The 20,373-nt window shown below is 33.1% G+C and overlaps 1 protein-coding gene across 1 annotated transcript in view; it reads right to left on the reverse strand.

Annotated features, from left to right (window-relative positions):
- The window catches only part of LOC127705557 (uncharacterized), an 80,832-nt gene that overhangs the window by 35,190 nt on the left and 25,269 nt on the right, over positions 1 to 20,373 (reverse strand). The window contains exons 10-11 of the mRNA XM_052209883.1: positions 8,991 to 9,048; positions 4,296 to 5,930 (exon numbers count right to left, since the gene is read on the reverse strand). Of these exons, the coding sequence (XP_052065843.1) occupies positions 4,296 to 5,930; positions 8,991 to 9,048 (1,693 nt within the window). The remainder of the gene's footprint in view (positions 1 to 4,295; positions 5,931 to 8,990; positions 9,049 to 20,373) is intronic.

The following is a 20,373-nucleotide window of genomic DNA, read 5'->3' on the forward strand; positions in this document are numbered from 1 at the left end:
ATATGATATATATAAATAGATATGCAAAGTATTACCAAATCTATAGTTTAATCAACTGCTCCGATCCTGAAATAGTCTTCAATGAATAGCATATTACAAATTTTTAACTGCCATTTAAGGTCATAAAATAAGGTAAATGCAATTCAAAAAGGTACTTTTTTCAGAATTTTATAAATCTCCTACTCCATTTCTTCATATGTATTTTTTGTTTCATTGTATAAGCAATTCATATTTCCAGTTTACTGTGCTAACTAAATCTCAGGGGCTAGAGAATGTTATTCTAGAACATAAATGTGCTCTCTTTACAATGAACACACTGGGAATTAAATAATTTTCCAGGACCTACTTGCCCTGAATTTCCACAAAAAAAGATTGCATGATTCTTAAAAGTGGTTTGAATTGCAATATAAATTATGTTTGTGATTTGTTTATGTGTATGAATAAAAGGATGTATGTGATTACCATTAATGAGACAGCAACCAAAAGACATCTAGAGAGAAATTTAGCAGTGTTTTTAAAATACTAGCCAGCAGGTACAAATTGTGTACTAAGTTTTAACACTAGCAAAGAAAAGAAAACTAAATAATAGATCATTAAGTGTCCCTTCTATATATCAATTTGCCAACAAATAAGATAGACTTTTAATCATCAAGATGTTGGTATCTCCTACAAATTGTGTACAAATTTAATTTATTTTCAGAAATTCATTTACTGTCATGACTGTAGAGCCAGGGGAAATCTGTTAGTCATCACTTCAGGAATTCTCATTATGATTTTTTTCCTTCTTATTCCCAGTCTTTCTACCCTTCCATTTTCAGCCTTATATTCACTCGTCATGAATGATTATTATTTTCATTCTTTTGTCTAGTTGTTTTTATCAGGTATTTATTGATCCTGATAGAAGTCATTCAAGAAAAACAAGTGAAACTGCGAGCTACTGCTCACTGATGAACAAATTTCAGAAATCCTTGTCTTGTATTTCCTGAGAAAAATGTGACGAAAATTTTCAACTTGGCTATCATGTGTAAAAAATGATACAAGTGTTCAGTTAACAAGAAGTTGTTGAGTGATGAATCTGAAAACACATCACACAGTATAGCTGACTTATATAAACCCTAAAACCAAATTTCAGAAATCCTTGTATTGTAGTTCCTCAGAGAAAAATGTGACGTAAATTTTCAACTTGGCTATCATGTGTAAAATGATACAAGTGTTCGGTTAACAAGAAGTTGTTGAGTGAAGAATCTGAAATACATCACTCGGTATAGGTGACTTATATAAACCCTGAAACTAAAATTTACGAAATCCTTTTATTGTAGGTCCGGAGAAAAAAGTCACTAAAATTTTCAACTTGGCTATCATGTGTAAAAAATGATACAAGTGTTTGGTAAACAGTAAGTTGTTAAGTTATGAATCTGAAAACGTGTCACAGGGTAAAGCTCACTTATATAGACCCTGAAACCAAATTTCAGAAATCCTTGTATTGTAGTTCCTGAGAAAAATGTGACGTAAATTTTCAACTTGGCTATCATGTGTAAAATGATACAAGTGTTCGGTTAACAAGAAGTTGTTGAGTGAAGAATCTGAAATACATCACTCGGTATAGGGGACTTATATAAACCCTGAAACTAAAATTTACGAAATCCTTTTATTGTAGGTCCGGAGAAAAAAGTCACTAAAATTTTCAACTTGGCTATCATGTGTAAAAAATGAAACAAGTGTTCGGTAAACAGTAAGTTGTTTAGTTATGAATCTGAAAACGCGTCACAGGGTAAAGCTCACTTATATAGACCCTGAAACCAAATTTCAGAAATCCTTGTAGTGTAGGTCCTGAGAAAAATGTTAGCAAATTTTCAACTTGGTTATCATGTGTAAAATAATACAAGTGTTCTGTAAACAGGAAGTTGTTGCGTGATGAATCTGAAAACGCATCACACAGTATAGGTGACTTATATAAACCCTGAAACCAAATTTCAGATATCCTTGTATTGTAGTTCCTAAGAAAAATGCGACGAAAAATATTCATGGGACGGATGGACAGACAGAGGAAAAACAGTATACCCCCACTTTTTTAAAGCAGGGGTATAATAATAAAATGTCACTTCCGTTAGATGTCAGATAAACCTAATTGGCCATCCTGGGTTAATGGACAAAGATCATGTTATGTTTTGGAGTCCAACTAATTTTTGTTATTCTGGCTTATCAATCTATTTTAAATTTTAACTGATACTTAGATCTCATCATGAACAATGATGTGAAAATAATTCTAAATCTTTTATTTAATTTAATTATGTCAAGTGTAATGTTTTACTTATCTATGGGTAACCAGGTCAAAATAATGTATAATTAGTCAGGCAAATTGGGCAGAGCATTTCCATACCCCTGTCTAATTTGATGGGAATCAACAACAGAATCATACATTGATTGGCTAACATCAAAAAAATTTATAAAGTTAAAAATGGAAAATATGTTAAAAAAAATTATAAAGTTAGAAAGGGAAAAAATGTTAATTTGTCACTTAATACACATGACATGGGTAAAATCTCTTTGTTCTTAATTACTGTGCTATAATCGGGATAATGCACAGCAAAGGTGTGCACTAACTACCTCAGATATACTGCACAGTTCAAAAGTACTCTTACCTTTAGGGGCAGTCCTGGATTTTGAAAGAGGTTTAACTCCATAAAATTTTATAATTATAAATATCACAGAGTGTAGCATGACTAAAAACAATTTTTGACGATTTTATGCTAAAACATGATATGTTTTCAAATCAAAGGATGGGACATGAAATATTTTATAATATCTAGTGCACAATGTACATCTGAATTTTAACAGTGTTTCACAGTCAAACCAGATAATAATGATTTTTTTGTAATTTCTGCCAAAATAAAATGTATTTTAGAATATCTAAATAAATAAAATCTGATTTGAATTAGTTTCGTGCTCAATGGAATTTATTACGACTATTTAGATATGTATGCCTTTTAAGTGATTATTTTGGGATCGAATTTAATGGGAATCATATTTTAAGTTTGTATATTAACAGCATGGGGGGGATGGGGGTGAATCAGATTTTGTTAAGATGCGACATGTCTTCAAAAATTTATACAGTAGAAACAAAATTGGAGGGGGAGGGGAAGTTAAAGATTGAAAAGTGAAACATTTTTTTCTGTTTACTTAATATTTTTAATTTAGGTACATCTCCACATGAGAAGGTCAACTATTCATATGTATTACATATGGATAGTTGACCTTCCAACGGATAGAAACAAGTCCCTGTGTACATGCATCTCTCATCGGTCCATCTTCCTCTAAGCATATTATTGAGGGAAAGAAAGACAATTAATGTATACACAATAACCATGTTAGTAATGATTTTTCATACACCGATTTAAAAGTACACCAAACAGAACTAAAACTGTAGAAGATGTAGGTTATACGCCAATAAGACAGCAACCAAACGATAAGTACAAACTAAGGACATCTAGAAGGCAACATATAGTATAGTTTTCAACAATAGATAGGTGTCTACACAATATGTCAATTTCTAATTCGTCACTAATTTAAATAAAAATTGTGAATAAATTTAACAGAAACGATAATAAAAAAACCTACCATTAAATCGCATTTCTCCAAATAATGTAACATTTTTTTTTACAATTTATTATTTAGGAAGAAGCCTAAATATGAAAAAAGTTAATATTTTAATACTTAATAATTTTACATAAAAGCGTATTTCCCCCTTTCTTTATCCTACAAGGAACTTTCCTAGGAGCCATGGATTGCGGAATATAATCCGCATATTTCTAAAATGTTCACGTAAATTGATGGCGTCATGTGTTCAAACAGTTATTGGCCAATCAAATCGGTATATATCATTTAATCTGCACGGTCGGGATGACTCTTTAACCTGAACTCCTACGTCATTCCGGTTAATAAGGGTCACTCGAGTTGTGCAGATTAAATGATATATACCGACTTGCTTGTCAATAACTATAACATAATGTCTAGGCTAATTGATATGATGATTTATATCAATTAATACTAGATCCAGTATTTTTCACTGTTTTACACTTTTGATTTTAACCTGCAATCGTACAAAAAGTACATTGAAGCTTTTACTTGCCAATCTGACAAGTATGGCTGCAGCTTTTACCTGGCCAATGATGACTTTCACTCAGGTCCTGGGCAGTCAAACAACCATTTATGTGGACCCTGCTCTGATTGTATGTCTTTGGGGGAAAAGTCAAGACTCTATCTATATGTAAACAATAAATATAAAAAAAACTTACCTTTGTCCATAAGATAAAAAAACTTTCCAACTTTTGTAATTTCTTGAACAGCCAATGGACATTGGTAAACATGTTTATTGATTTCTTCTGAATGGCCCATGTGTCTATAAAAAGCCTGCCTGTCTGTCTCTGGTACATCCAAGTTTGCAAACACAGTTGACATGTAATGTCTCATTTGGGTGGCATTAATCTCTTTTGTCAGCCCTGCCTGCTTACAAACTTTGTTTACACTATTCCATCCATTTACATGAAAATTGGAGCCTTTGATGTTTGGAAATACATATATATTACTAGGTTTTACACCTGCCATCTGTCTTATCTGTGGATCAGTAAGCTTTCTTATAGCTTTCCAAGAATCTTTCGGAATGAGCGTTGGGAGCATATGGCATACACTTTTGCCAGACTGATATGACAATTTGTATATTTCAAACAATTCAAGTTCTTCTGATGTTTTGGCTTTTTTCTTGTGGGTTTCATCTAACCAGACGCCATCTTTTGCATCATTCCATTCTTTTATAGTAAGTCTACTTGGTTCTCCTCCCCGCTTGGCATTAAACAGTGTAATTCTTGCCACCACAAGATCTCTAAGCCGGGGATATTCATTAACATCTAAAATCTGATATGGGTCATCCATCTGAGCAATTCCAGTAAGGGTGTAATTTCGCAATCTTCTTACATCATCATCAAGAGGTAAATATTGGGGTCGCCTCAAGTTTTCCTGTCTATTCTTAATACAATTGTATTCAGCTCCATCGAATATCTCCTTTCTGTAATAATCAAATAATGTTTTAAATTCCTCAATTTTTACCAGCTCATCTTTCTTACCCTTCAATAAATGCTGCCCTTTTATATGTTTAATAACATTTTTTAAAAGATGACCTACGTTTTTCTTTAATCCAGATTTCATGCCACCATCGTCTTTTGCAGCCATCACATGGATAGCATCCATAAAAGTGGTAAAGTGTTCCATTTTAAACATGTCTAATGTTGCATTTATGTCTACGCCAATTTTAGCTGCCTCGCTTTTAAAACAAAAGAAAAGATTTGCTAGCATCCTCATGTGCTTCATTATATTTTTTCTATTCTGTGGGTTTTTATCCTTCCTTGCTGCAAATCTTCTGTAACTGTGAAATCCAAAATCTTTTAGGTATTTATCAGTTTTACAAAACTTTCCACTTGTGTCATCCAAAAAGCCACTTAAGATGTCTGCCTTATAATCTTCAGTGTAACCATCATCTCTAACAGCAGAAAGTGGAATTGCAGTTGGTGTAATTGTTGTTCCCTCTGCTGCTGAACATTTGTTTCTGTGAATGTTCAAGTGTTCTTTTACAAAATACCCCTGACATGTGGAACACATAACCCTACTTTCCATGGCATCTCCTTCCCTCTGTTTTCTTGTCTGCCTTTCCTTAAGTATTTGCTTTACATCAAAGTCATCCTCTTTCATTAGCTTCAAGTTGTACTGGTGATAGCCTCTCCTTTTCAAATTGCACAAGACCTGATTTCTGTCCTTTACTGGAAGCTGCTTTGCTGCCTTTACCTCATCGTTGTCCTTATGTTTAGTTAGAATATGCCTGCTTAATCGACTTTGAAATATACCACAAAATGGACATGGCCTTTTTGGTTTTCTAGTTCCTTCAAAAAAAGATGTTTATCAATAATAATTTAACATACTATCAATATGAACTAAGACCGTACACTAGAATATATAAGAACATGTTTTCCTCATCTGGAATCTATGCTTTATGTAGACGATTGTCTTTAACAATTTACAAAAAAGTTATGGTGCTAAAATAAAAGCTTTCCTTAACTGCATGGTTACTATGCTGTTTCATTTTGATTAAGCAGGGTCATACATTCAGTTCAGATTAGAAATAGCATCACAAGATTGGTAGAGAACCAAAATAAGATTAATATTTAAATGGTACAATGATACAATTTTAAAATAGATATAAGAAGATGTGGTATGAGTGCCAATGAGACAACTCTCCATCCAAGTCAAAATTTATAAAAGTAAACCATTATAGGTCACTAAAAAGCTTATTTCTAAAGTTTAATTCAATTAGGCTATTTGACTGGCCCTGATGGCCATTTTCAATTTCATAACTATAACTATAGTAACTATAACCATGATACTTTAAACATAATAGGTGATTAAAGCTCAACATATCATATGGTAAAGAGATACTTGTATATTATTAGTTATACAGTGTGCTAGCTATAGTGAACTTATATGATATATACAGGATCAGTAAATTCCATATGGGGGTGAGAGCAAGGATCTGGAAATGGTCATATTTGCCAGTCATGTCCTAAGCTGAAAGCTATTTGTCCTAAACGAAAAATTGGGATTTAGGACAAATTTTATTTTCTTACAGAAATAATTTGGGTCAATTTCGATCGGGTTTCTTAATCACCATTTTGCACTTGTTTTTGTTTCATAATCCGTTTCCTGTAATAAAACTGCTACTCCAGTATAGTTTGATTATCCTGAGGGCCCTTCTAATAACTATATTAATGCATCTGGAAATATTGGCTACAGATCGATAATCATTTTCTACCTGTGTTCTTAATTCACACCTGAATGCAAATACAATCATCAATTCTGATTTAAAAATTAAAACTTAATTTAATTTACGTAGAAATAAATTGGGAATGTGTCCATGGGACACAGATGATGCCCCCACTTGCATATCATATAAAGTTATAAAGGGACATAACTGAAGACAGTAAAAGTAAAAATTCAGCAATTTTTCCATTTGAAAGGGGCATAACTCTAGAACGGTTAAAGTGACACCAACAAAATTTAAAATTGATCTGTATTTTGTGGTAATAAGCATTGTGTATAAGTTTCATAACATTTGGTTGAGGCAAACTAAAGTTAAAGAACGGAAACGAAAAATTCAGCAATTTTTCCATTTGGAAGGGGGCATAACTCTAAAATGGTTAAAGTGACGCAACCAAAATTCAAATTTGATCTGTCTTTTGTGGTAATTAGCATTCTGTATAAGTTTCATAACATTAAGTTGAGGCAAACTAAAGCTAGAGAACGGAAACCAACTTTGGGACGTACGTACGGACGTGCGTACAGAAGGACAAGGGTAAAACTTAATGCCCCCTCTGCTACTACGGGGTATAAAAAGTATTTTTCACGAGTTACACATGTGCTTTATTTACACATGCATGAATTTGTCTTCCACAGATTAGACATTTGATAGTAAAATGCAAAATGATTTTATTCTTAAATAAAAGAGTGCAACTATTACCTGTTATATTCAAACACTTTTAAAGGTAATAAAGTTAAAAAGTAATTGGTTTCCTGTCAATTTGATTAACAAAATGAATCCCCGAAATGAATCCAGAATTACTCACTTTTTAGTATTGTCGCAAAACTTCTGGTTTTAATTTTGTCTTTAAAGTTGAAAGAAACGTTAGTGATGATTGAAAAATCAACCATTTTGAGTCATTAAAAGTCATTTCAATTTTAAACTAAACATGTTTGCTGTTTACAGTTTATCTCTACCTTTTATATTATTCAAGATAATCACCAAAAACTTCAAAATTTCCTTAAAATTACCAATTCAGGGGCAGCAACCCAACAACAGGTCGTTTGATGCTTCAGAAAATTTCAGGGCAGATAGATCTTGACCTGTTGAACATTTTTATCCCATGTCAGATTGCTCTAAATGCTTTAGTTTCAAAGATATCAGCCAAAAACTTCATTTTACCATATGTTCTATTTTTAGCTATGGCGGCCTTCTTGGTTGATCGGCGGGGTCATTGGATACATTTTTTTTAAATTAGATACTCTTTAATTTGGCCCAGTAGTGTCAGAGCAGAAGATTTTTGTAAAAGTTAACAGACGATGACGGACGACAGACAAAAGACACCAAGTGATGAGAAAGCTCACTTGGCCAGGGTCAGATGAGTTAAAAAAAATAGTTTTTGTTTTAAAGGAACATGACTCTTCTGCTAACTTGTGTATTAAAAATGAACTTACCTAACTGACCGTGTATTAAAAGTAAAACACCCCCACTGATCTTATATCAAAAATGCAGTTCCCAGGTGTTTAATTTAAACCAATGATACTCCTAGAAGCATATAGGAGGTGATATACATGTAAAAGACCATATGATAACCTAGAGATATAGTTTATGTTTAATGTTTGTCATTTCGTCGTCGTTTAAATAACAAATACTCCACAGATCTTTTCATTCCTATGAGAAACAACAATTATGATTATTGTATATTTTCCCCCAAATTGATTTCATTCGAAACTGAAAGCAAAAAAAAAACAAAAACATGGCATTTATTGTAACCTGATGAAAAAACAGAGATGGAAGGTCATCAAAACTTTTTTCCTTTTTTTTTCTTTTTAATCAGCAAGCAGCGATACGTACAGCTTTAACTAATCCTTGAATCAGATCCAGTTTTGCATTTACCTATTTTCAGTTGGCCACCATTTGACAAGGTTGTTTTGTCTGCCAGATATGTTTTTAAAAAACATCACTATCTAGAACAATACTGGTGAACATATAATTTGCCCAAATTTCAGTGAATAAATAGGGTGGATCAGGGCTCAGTAAACACACAAGTTTCTTTTTCCCTAATTATTAGTATTGTCAAATAGTCATCCATATCATATTTCTGCGTATCAGATAAAAAAAAAACATAAAATTTATATCATACCCTTACCTCCTTTGTGGTTGTCATCTACATGTACTGCTTCTTCCTCATTTTCACCATCATCACTCTAAAAATTCAAAAAGGAAAAAATTAAAGATAACGTTTTACTGTGTAACAAAAAATACCAAATTCTTTTAAAATGTTTGTGTTTGAACAAATTTCTTTTTATCAAACCACTAACACATTGAAATGTCTAGTGTCAACAGTAATAAAGTTAAAGTATTTTTTAATTATAACAATAAACTAGAGGCTCTAAAGAACCTGTGTCGCTCACCTTGGTCTATGTGCTGCAGTGCATATTAAACAATGGACTCTACAACATTGAAGACAAGAACAGAATTCATGACAAAATTCTCTGTTTTGGTGATGGTGACTTGTTTGTAGATCTTACTTTACTGGACATTCTTGCTGTTTATAATTATAATGAACTTGGCCCAGTAGTTTCAGAGGAAAAGATTTTAGTAAAATATAACAAAAATTTACAAAAAATTGTGAAAAATTTACTTTAAAGGGCGATAACTCCTAAAGGGGTCAATTGATAATTTTGATCAAATTGAATTATTTGTAGAACTTACTTTGCTGAACATTTTTGCAGTTTACATTGTATCTCTATCTACTATAATATTCAAGATAATAACTAAGAAAATGCAAAATTTCCTTAAATTACCAATTCAGGGGCAGCAACCCAACAAGATTTGTCTGATGCAAGTAGAAATTTCTGGGCAGATAGATCTTAACCTGATGACAATTTTATCCCATGTCAGATTGCTCTAAATGCTTTAGTTTCAGAGATATAAGCCAAAAACTGCATTTTACCCCATGTTCTATTTTTAGCCATGGCAGCCATCTTGGTTGATGAGAGGTGGTCATCAGATACATTTTTTAAAACTAAATACCCTAAGGATGATTTAGGCCAAGTTTGGATTTATTTGGCCCAGTAGTTTCAGTGGAGAAGATTTTTGTAAAAGTTAACAGACGACGACGATGATGGACGACGGATGCCAAGTGATGAGAAAAGCTCACTTTGCTCTTTTGTGCCAGGTGAGCTAAAAATTATCAGAGAGCTTTTTTAATTTTCAATTTAAAACATTATATATATATATATATATATATATAGCTCTTGTTTGTTTTCATACCAGTACTAAAAAAAAGCAAAATATCCATCTTAGAGTAAGAGTACATCACAGTTACTGCTACAATACAAAAAAATTATGTCTTCCCACACCAAAACATTTATACAAGAACACGTTTGTTTTTGTCTTTTGTTGTTACACCTTTGTCGTAATTTGAGAAGAAGATAGAGAGCTCACAAGCATGTTAAACCCTTCCACATTCTTTAAGTTCCTATCCCAAGCCTGTAATTCAATGTTGTGGGTGATTATTGTCATCCATAGTTGTTTGTTTGCTTCATTCTTTCAGTTTGAATCAGGTCTTTGATTATGTTGTTTGAATGGTCTCACAATTTGTCACCCTAGGGTTTAGAAAAAACTTACAATATTTTACAGTATGGATTTTGCCTATTGTTGAATGTTTTACAGAATCTCTGTTAGATAGTTGTCATGAGCATTCATACCTCATCTCCTTATCTTTTATAATGAGATCAAGAAAGGTAAGGGAAACAATTCAACTTGTACCATGTCAACTAAAAGTCAACTAGTACCAATGTTAACAGGTACCACTGCGACCTCAGTACCATTAAAAATTTAATATATAAATGTTCTATGAATTGTTTTAACAAATCTTTATAAAATATTTATTGAAATTCTTAATTAATAGTAACATAGACTTAAATTGAATTGATTGTTATCTTTACCATGTTTACATTACCTTCTACAACCATTCTAATTTACAAATTTAATTCCTTTAATTTTTTCGTGTGATGATGTATGTAATCAATTGTTTAATCCAATTAATCAAAATATAATTAAACACAACACAAAATAATATCAACACAAACCTACTCTTTACACAGTTCTCCAACATTTGATAATTAGACTAAAACAACATAGGGGATTAGGGGGTCCTCTTAAGGACTGGCATCTTGATATTAACCAGTAATTCACCTGTTCTTAATTAAAATATTGTTAAAAAAGGGTATTATCTAATAGTGATTTATTTAAACATTAACATTTTCTTTTACAATATTGGTTTTTCATATATTTTTTAAATAGTTTCCCAAGATTTTAAAAGTCCATATAATCTAGCACAGTAATGTAAATCTTTCTTTTATTTTGTTTTTATATTTTTTCCCCTATTTTTTATAATAATATATTTTTGATTACTGTAAATTCAGAAATTATTTGTCATTTTAGACTAAAATGTGATTTTAATTTTTGCGATATTGAGAAAAATCCTGTTTAACTCATATAGAAAATTTCAAAATGCGAGTTTTAATTATTGCTATTCGCATTTTTCGCAATAATTTCTGAATTTACAGTACAATTTTGCGATCTTGAATAAAAATACACATTTTATATTCTTAGAGCTATTGAGAATATATAATAGCTAGAGTCATTAATTATAAATAGGAAGATGTGGTATGAGTGCAAATGAGACAACTCTCCATCCAAGTCACAATGTATAAAAAGTAAACCATTATAGGTCAAAGTACGGCCTTCAACAAGGAGACTTGGCTCACACCGAACAGTAAGCTATAAAGGGCATGACTGTGTTAAACAGTCAAACAGGAAAACCAGCGGTTTAATCTATATAAATCAAAGCACTGTAAGCGCTATATGCAGTTAACCAAAAACCAAGGCAAACGTAATTATGAAAACTGTGGCAGTGTTGCTTCATTTTTTTTTTAAAGATTTGAAAGACAAACATTAAACATTCGTATATTGTACATGTATGTTTATTAAATGAATTGATTATGAAGGCAAATTAATTAATATTTTATCAAGATTTTCAAAAGCAATGCATATATCAATGTGTATTTTTAATGATAGAGTTTGCAGTGGTACAAGTTAGCAATGATTGCAGTTGTTCTAGTTGGTAGTTAACGTTGGTGCCAGTTGACTTTTAGTGGTACAAGTTGACGTAGTGCGAGTTTGTAATAGTATGAATGGACTTGCTTCCCTGGCAGGAACACTGAGTTTGGGTTCTACAGTACAAAAGTTATCAGACACAAATCAGCCAAAGGTTTACTACTACAGGGATCAAAGGTGAGGTCTGATTGACCTGCCCATAGTAAATGTAAATGACCCTTACCTTCACCAAGTCCATGATGTCATTGTCACTCCATCCCAAGTTTGGAATAAAATGACAGGTTATTATAAAACAGTTGGTCAAACATTCTTGGGCTTTACACTGCTTGAAAGATTTATGTTTTCTTTAAAATGAGCCGTAAATGAAAATTTTTATAGGCCCAGAAATAATTCAAAAAATAATTAAAGTAAATTCAATTAACCTAGACTTATTTTTGCATCAATTAAATTTTATAATAAACAAGAAATAATTGTAACAGGATGCTGTTACGAAGTCTTCCAAACAGCTCCCATACATCGTCATTCCCATGGTCGCCTGACATTGGGGAAAGTCCAGTACAAATTGGTTAGGTCTAGTAAAGTGATATGCATATGTGACGCCTAGGAGACTGACCCTGTATGTCATTCAAATCTTCTTGAAATGACGAACAGGAATAAATATGGTTTAGGGGTGTGTATCTCACCGTTTACAAGTTCTCACAAAGGGGGGTGATCAGCAGGGGACTCACCCTTTATTTCATTTAATTTAGTTTATTGTCCCATACAAGAATATATATGGTTTCGGGGTGGGGATCTCAACCATTTACAAGTATTCAAAAAGAAGGGGGTGGGGATGACCCCTGTGGACTCCCCCTATATTTGATTTGATTTGATTTATTGTCCCATACCAGAATATATGTGGTGTAGGGGTGGTGATCTCAACCGTTTACAAGTTTTCACAAAGAAGGGGGTGGGGTGTCTCCAGGGACTCCCCTATATTTCATTTGATTTGTTATCTTGTCCCATACATGAATATATGGTTGAGGGTGGGGATCTAGACAGTTTACAAGTTTTCAAAAAGAAGGGGGGTCGGGGTGACTCCTGTGGACTCCAATAAATTTCATTTGATTTGTTTTATTGTCCCATACAAGAATATATATGGTGTAGGGTTTTGGATATCGACCATTTACAAGTTTTCGAAAAAGAAGGGAGTGGGAGTGACCACAGGGACTCCCTCTATATTTCATTTGATTTGTTATCTTGTCCCCTAAATGAATATATACGGTTTAAGAGTGGGGATCGAGATGGTTTACAAGTTTTCAAAAAGAAGGGGTGGGGTGACCCCTATGGACTCCCCTATATTTCATTTGATTTGTTTTATTGGCCAATACAAGAAAATATATGCAGTAGGGGTGGGGATCTCGGTCGTTTACAAGTTCTCAAATAGAAGAGGGTGGGGTGACGCTGGGGATTCCCCCTATATTTCATTTGATTTGTTTTATTGTCCCATACAAGTATATATATGGTTTAGGGGTGGGGATCGCGATCGTTTACAAGATAAAAGCACATTTTCAAATTGAAGGGGTGGGATGACCCCAGGGACTCACCCTATATTTTATTTTATTTGTTCTATTGTCCTGTCATCATTACTGAAGACTGTATGTGTCTATCACTTACTGTTTTCAAGTAATAGACATTTGAAAATTGAAAAAAAAATAAAATCCCATAGGGTTCTATAGTAAACCCCTCCCTTATTAAGGCCCCTCAAAATACCCCTAAATAGACCCCAATGCACAAACGAAAGATTGATGGCTCCGCTAGACATGTTAGTCTTACATTTTATGAAACCCTAAGTAAATCTGACAAGCGGTTCGAGTTGTCTTTTTAGACGGTCCGAGTGGACTCGGTCCGACTCGTCTCGGGGATGAGTTGTCCACATTTCGTAAAACATCCCATCAACGTTGATTTTCGAATCTTTTTCATTCATAAACAACAACAACTTTGGCAAGTCAGTGATATTATATAACGGAATAATATAATAAAAGAAAGGAATTTAAATGTGCATACATTTAATTGAAATCAATTAAATAATCACAATCTTCTTAAACATGTTAAACGAAAAGAACATCATGATTAACAAAACTTACTTTATAACATCAGAATACTTACTAGCTTACAAGCTTACGGTTTGTGTAAGTTGAAATTACCACCAACTGAGACTTCTTTATATTTAAAACTTTATTTCCTCTATCATAGAGATTTGGTGTACATGAACAATATTCCTGCACCTTTTGCCATTTGGGAAATGTAAACGACTTGTAAATAGAGATTTTCGGCAATTAACTATCTCATACAATTGTTCTTTGACATCTTAGCCAAAAGCACATGGGATAATACACTACGTATGGATTTCTTTTGAGCACTACTTCCTATGTGCAACTTCAAAAATTTTGGGTAGTTCGACGATCATTTAAGGTTTTTCTGGTCATATTTTTTCTATTCCAGAATTGAAAGTATGAAAAAAGTGCCCAATTAGTGATAAATAACATATAAGCCAGCTAGATAATAACAATAGCACTTTTTACACCATTCAGTGGGAAGAACACAAATCTAGGGTGGTAGCATAATGCAGCTTAACTGCATAAAAACGAGAAACGAGACACACTTATAAAATCACACCAACAAACGACTTAAATAAAATTGAGAATGGAAATGGGGAATGTGTCAAAGAGACAACAACCCGACCATAGAGCAGACAACAGCCGAAGGCCACCAATGGGTCTTCAATGCAGCGAGAAACTCCCGCACCCGGAGGCGTCCTTCAGCTGGCCCCTAAACAAATATGTATACTAGTTCAGAGATAATGGACATCATACTAAACTCCAAATTATACACAAGAAACTAAAATTAAAAATGATACAAGACTAACAAAGGCCAGAGGCTCCTGACTTGGGACAGGCGCAAAAATGCGGCAGGGTTAAACATGTTTTTTGAGATCTCAACCCTCCCCCTATACCTCTAGCCAATGCAGAAAAAACAAACGTACAACAGTACGCACAGTAAAACTCAGTTCAAGAGAAGTCTGAGTCCGATGTCAGAATAGGAAACAAAAGAAAATAAACAAAATGACAATAATACATCAATAACAACAGACTACTAGCAGTTACTGACATGCCAGCTCCAGACCTCAATTAAACTGATTGAAAGATTATGTCTTCATCATATGAATATCAGGCACAATCCCTCCTGTTAGGGGTTTAGTATTATACCATCATAAAATATATGAGAAGAACATAACCCGTGTCATGCCAACAACTGGTTTTAGAATAAATATGTTTAATTCCGATGCAAAGACCCTATAAAAGTGAATCAATATTAAAGCCAAAATATGCAATCTTTAATGACCTGACAACAGTATCGTAACTATTTCCCTTCTTAATAAGTCTGTTTAAAGGTTTTGTTAGCTTTTGAGGTGAATACTGACATGTTTGTGCTTTGTAAAGAATATTACCAATATAAAGTCTTTTAAGCTTATATAAAAGTATCAAACGCTGCTTATCATTAAAGATGTAGTTTATTTAAATTTCTTAGTTAACTTGCATTTATTGTCCAAAGCTTAAGTGACAAATCGAGAATACTTGTAGATCACAATTCACCAAGCCAGTTCCCACAGTTAAACACTCTATAGTTCATGACATGATGTACCCAGCTTGTATTCTCCCCTTTTCGTGGAAAAACGTGGACATATATACGATTGACTCTTCCATCTGCTTAAACAGCATGCCAGGAACTCTGACTTTGGCTCTTATGATATACTGACAGAACGACTAGGTAGATATATATGGTTCTTCCCACTAGAGAACAACATCTTTAGGTAACTTTCTACGGAAATAAAACTTTGTTGTTGTGCATCGTTTTAGATTTGAGAATCTACATGTAACACAAATTCAACAAGTAAAACTGTGAGCTACTGCTCACTGATGATACCCCCGCCGTAATATTTCGGTAAACAGGATGCTGTTGAGTGATGAATCTGAAAACACATCACAAGGTGTAACTTACTTATATAAACCCTGAAACCAAATTTCAGAAATCCTTGTCAAGTAGTTCCTGAGAAAAATGTGACGAAAATTTTCAACTTGGCTATCATGTGTAAAATAATACAAGTGTTCGGTAAACAGGAAGTTGTTGAGTGATGAATCTGAAAACACATCACACGGTGTAACTTACTTATTTAAACCCTGAAACCAAATTTCAGAAATCCTTGTCAAGTAGTTCCTGAGAAAAATGTGACGAAAATTTTCAACTTGGCTATCATGTGTAAAATAATACAAGTGTTCGGTAAACAGGAAGTTGTTGAGTGATGAATCTGAAAACGCATCACACGGTGTAACTTACTTATATAAACCCTGAAACCAAATTTCAGAAATCCTTGTCAAGTAGTTCCTGAGAAAAATGCGACGAAAATATTCATGGGATGGACGGATGGACTGACGGACTGACGGATGGGCTGACGGAAGGACAGACAGAGGTAAAACAGTATACCCCCCCTTTTTTAAAGCGGGGGTATAAAAATATATCGAGTAATAGAATAAATTACTAAAATAGGGTACAGTCAGCATGGTCAGTGATCATTCCGATTGTTCATGTTATTTTCATTACAAAATCATTTAAAAAAAATAATTTTGAGATTATTTCTTGATAACTTTTTATGAAATTTTGAGTCTGATTTGAATTTTCATTGTTTAATCATGGAATTTTTAGTTGAATAACTTTTTAATTTTGTATTAAAATTTCTGGTTATATTCAACCAAAAATATATGGAAACCCAATTATTATTTAAAAAAAAAATAGATTTTCAATGTCTTCATATATATCTTTTAACAATATCCCATTTACATTATTTTTGTTAAGAACTGATATAGGTGAATTACAGGTGCTTATCCAGATGCCAGTCCTTATGAGGACCCCTTAATCCCTAATGTTGTTTTAGTCTAATTATCAAATGTTGGAGAAACGTGACTAAACTGTTTTTGTCATCCAATTAGCTGAGGAACAATCAGCTACAAAGGAGTAGGGGCTATAATGGCCTAAAATGGCCCCAGATTTACAAAAAAAAAAAAAATAAAACCGAACAGATTTTTCTCCATAAGTTATTAGAATAGGAGTCAATGATTTAAAAAAAAAAGGTTTTGTCCAACAAAAAAAGGTTTAATGACATCACAATGGTAGGTGCAAATGACGGAATAATCTGGAAATTAAGCAAAAATACAGAAATTAGGATGGCTTTCCTACATTTTGACCACAGCACCATGCTTGCATCAATTTGAATTTTAACATTTGTAGAGTTTATAAATATCAAACTACAGAGAAAAAAATTTTTTGGTGCAAGGTTGGTACGATAGTTTATTTTATACTTTTTTCATAGCCATGCAGAGCAATTAAAAGATTTAAAATGTAAATTTAAATAATTGGTGAGAAACATAAGATTTATTTTGTTGGCGATCAAAACAGGAAAAAGGCAAATGCCTTTACACTTGCCCCTTTGATTGGACACTTGATATCATCATTTTCGATAGTTTTGGTTAATTAATGCGAGATCTTTGCTTTAGTACTAAAATGCTAAATGATGAGAATAAAAACAAAAAAAGGTTTTTCTGTCAATGGTAATAGAAAGTAATACATTTTTTTGTACATTAATTAGGTCGTTAGTTTTCTCGTTTGAATTGTTTTACATTTGTGATTTTGGGGCCTTTGATAGCTGACTTTGCTGTATGGGCTCTGCTCATTGTTGAAGGCCGTATGGTGACCTATAGCTGTTAATTTCTGTGTCATTTGGTCTCTTGTGAAGAGTTGTCTCATTGGCAATCATACCACATCTTCTTTTTTTATATTTAAACCAAATGTGTCAAGTTCGAAATTATAACATAGGTGTTTAAGGAGAAATCGAGAATGGTGCAGTATTTTTTTATGTAAATCTATATTAGCCGAGTTGCAAGATAGTAGGTCAAACTTAACTTATAATATCATCAATGCTTTCTTTATCCAGAAAATATAATTTCTGTAAAAAAAACAACTGTTTGAGCTATAAACAATATATATATCGTCATGTGGCATGACTAATTAACGGATTTGACAGATATAAAATTAGAGAAAAAACAGTACCCAACGCAAATAAGCTGTTGACACAGAGTTGTTTCCCTTTTTTGTAATTTTCTATAATATAATGCAAATATTGAATCCTAAGGGCAATATTAAATATATAAACTATGCAAAACATTCAAAGTAAATAAATCATGACTTTAGATGCAGGACCAAATAACCTTCCAGGGATTAAACTTAACGGTCGCCCAGTCGCCCAATGGGACCAGATTTTTTGGGTTTGGCGAATATATTTATCATCCTGATCAACCAGCAGGCGACCGAAAATATTTTGCATTGAATCCCATGTCTATCCTTTCCCCCACGATATAAACAAAAACTGTTCCCAAAGGGAAACCCAATTGTCTAATTAAAGCGGGAAAATTGAACGGAGGATTTCCTGAAACCAGTTAGGTCATTTTAATAACCAAAACCCAGTCGGACAACTAAGTTTTCGATGCGAAGTCATAATTTGACACATGTATACCCCTTCTCTAAACACGTTTTCTAATTTCTTTTTTAAAGCTTCTACGATTAATTCATTATTTTTAAGTGTTTTCGTTACGCTGTTGAATCTGAATTACTTTCGAGATGCATCCCAGTTGTTCAGGGAGTCATTACAAGTCCGTTTTTGAAAAAACTTGTAAACACAACTTGTTCTTCAATGAAAAAAGGAAACGCAAAATCTCATAAATAAATATAATAATATCTAGTATGCTAACCAATCTTCGATGAAAAGTAATTATATAATATTTTTGATCAACACTTATTAGAGGATGGCTTGGATTTGAAATAACATTTAATGTTTTATGGAAACAGCTAAATTGTCAACAGGAAGTTCAAATTGAAGGGAGATAATTTTGGCGGGAAATGTTCTGAATTCAGTACTGTCAAATCTTATGATATATTTATGATGGCAATAATTCAAATATTATAAAGTTACCACACATAACCTTTACCAGACTCAAACATTACATATAGGATTACATAAAAAGGCATTTAAGTTTTATTTTATTAGTATAAAAATTGGTTGGGCCCCTAAAATTTCAACTGGGCCCCTGAAAAAAATATTTTGGGGCCCAGCTGGCCCCTGGTGAAAAAGAGTTAAGTTTAGTCCCTGCCTTCATGGCAATGAGAAATGCCAATGCTTATTAAACTGCATACCAAATAACATTGACTCATCATAAGTGGTACTCTTTACACTAACCTAAACACAAACTTTAACTTGTAACAATGTAACAAGAGTGCACACGCTGAAATGTCTCGCCTTCTTTACTAATCATTGATATTATGTTGATAGTCCTAAATATAAAGCTTTATTACAACTGTCACATAAACTTAACATTAACCAAGTAAACTAAACATTGACTAATGAACCATGAAAATGAGGTCATGGTCAGATGAACCATGTTAGGTAGGCATGTACAGCTAACAGTTCTTCCATACAACAAATATAGTTGACCTATTGCTTATAGTTTAAGAAAAACAGACCAAAACACAAAAACTTAACACTGAGCAATGAACCTTGAAAATGAGGTCAAGGTCAAATAAAACCTGCGTGACTGACATATAGATCATAAAATATTTCCATACACCAAATATAGTTGAACTATTGCATATAGTATTAGAAAAAAAAGACCAAAACTCAAAAACTTAACTTTGACCACTGAACCATGAAAATGAGGTCAAGGTCAGATGACACCTGCCAGCTAGACATGTACACCTTACAATCATTCCATACACCAAATATAGTAGACCTATTGCATACAGTATAAGAAAAACAGACCAAAACACAAAAACTTAACTATAACCACTGAACCATGAAAATGAGGTCAAGGTCAGATGACACCTGCCAGTTGGACATGTACACCTTACAGTCCTTCCATACACCGAATATACTAGACCTATTGCTTATTGTACATGTATCTGAGATATGGACTTGACCACCAAAACTTAACCTTGTTCACTGATCCATGAAATGAGGTCGAGGTCAAGTGAAAACTGTCTGACGGGCATGAGGACCTTGCAAGGTACGCACATACCAAATATAGTTATCCTATTACTTATAATAAGAGAGAATTTAACATTACAAAAAATCTTAACTTTTTTTTCAAGTAGTCACTGAACCATGAAAATGAGGTCAAGGACATTGGACATGTGACTGACGGAAATTTCGTAACATGAGGCATCCATATACAAAGTATGAAGCATCCAGATCTTCCACCTTCTAAAATATAAAGCTTTTAAGAAGTTAGCTAACGCCGCCGCCGCCGCCAGATCACTAT

This window comes from Mytilus californianus, unplaced genomic scaffold (genome assembly GCF_021869535.1).
Source record: "Mytilus californianus isolate M0D057914Y unplaced genomic scaffold, xbMytCali1.0.p SCAF_6, whole genome shotgun sequence".
Taxonomy (NCBI): domain Eukaryota; kingdom Metazoa; phylum Mollusca; class Bivalvia; order Mytilida; family Mytilidae; genus Mytilus; species Mytilus californianus.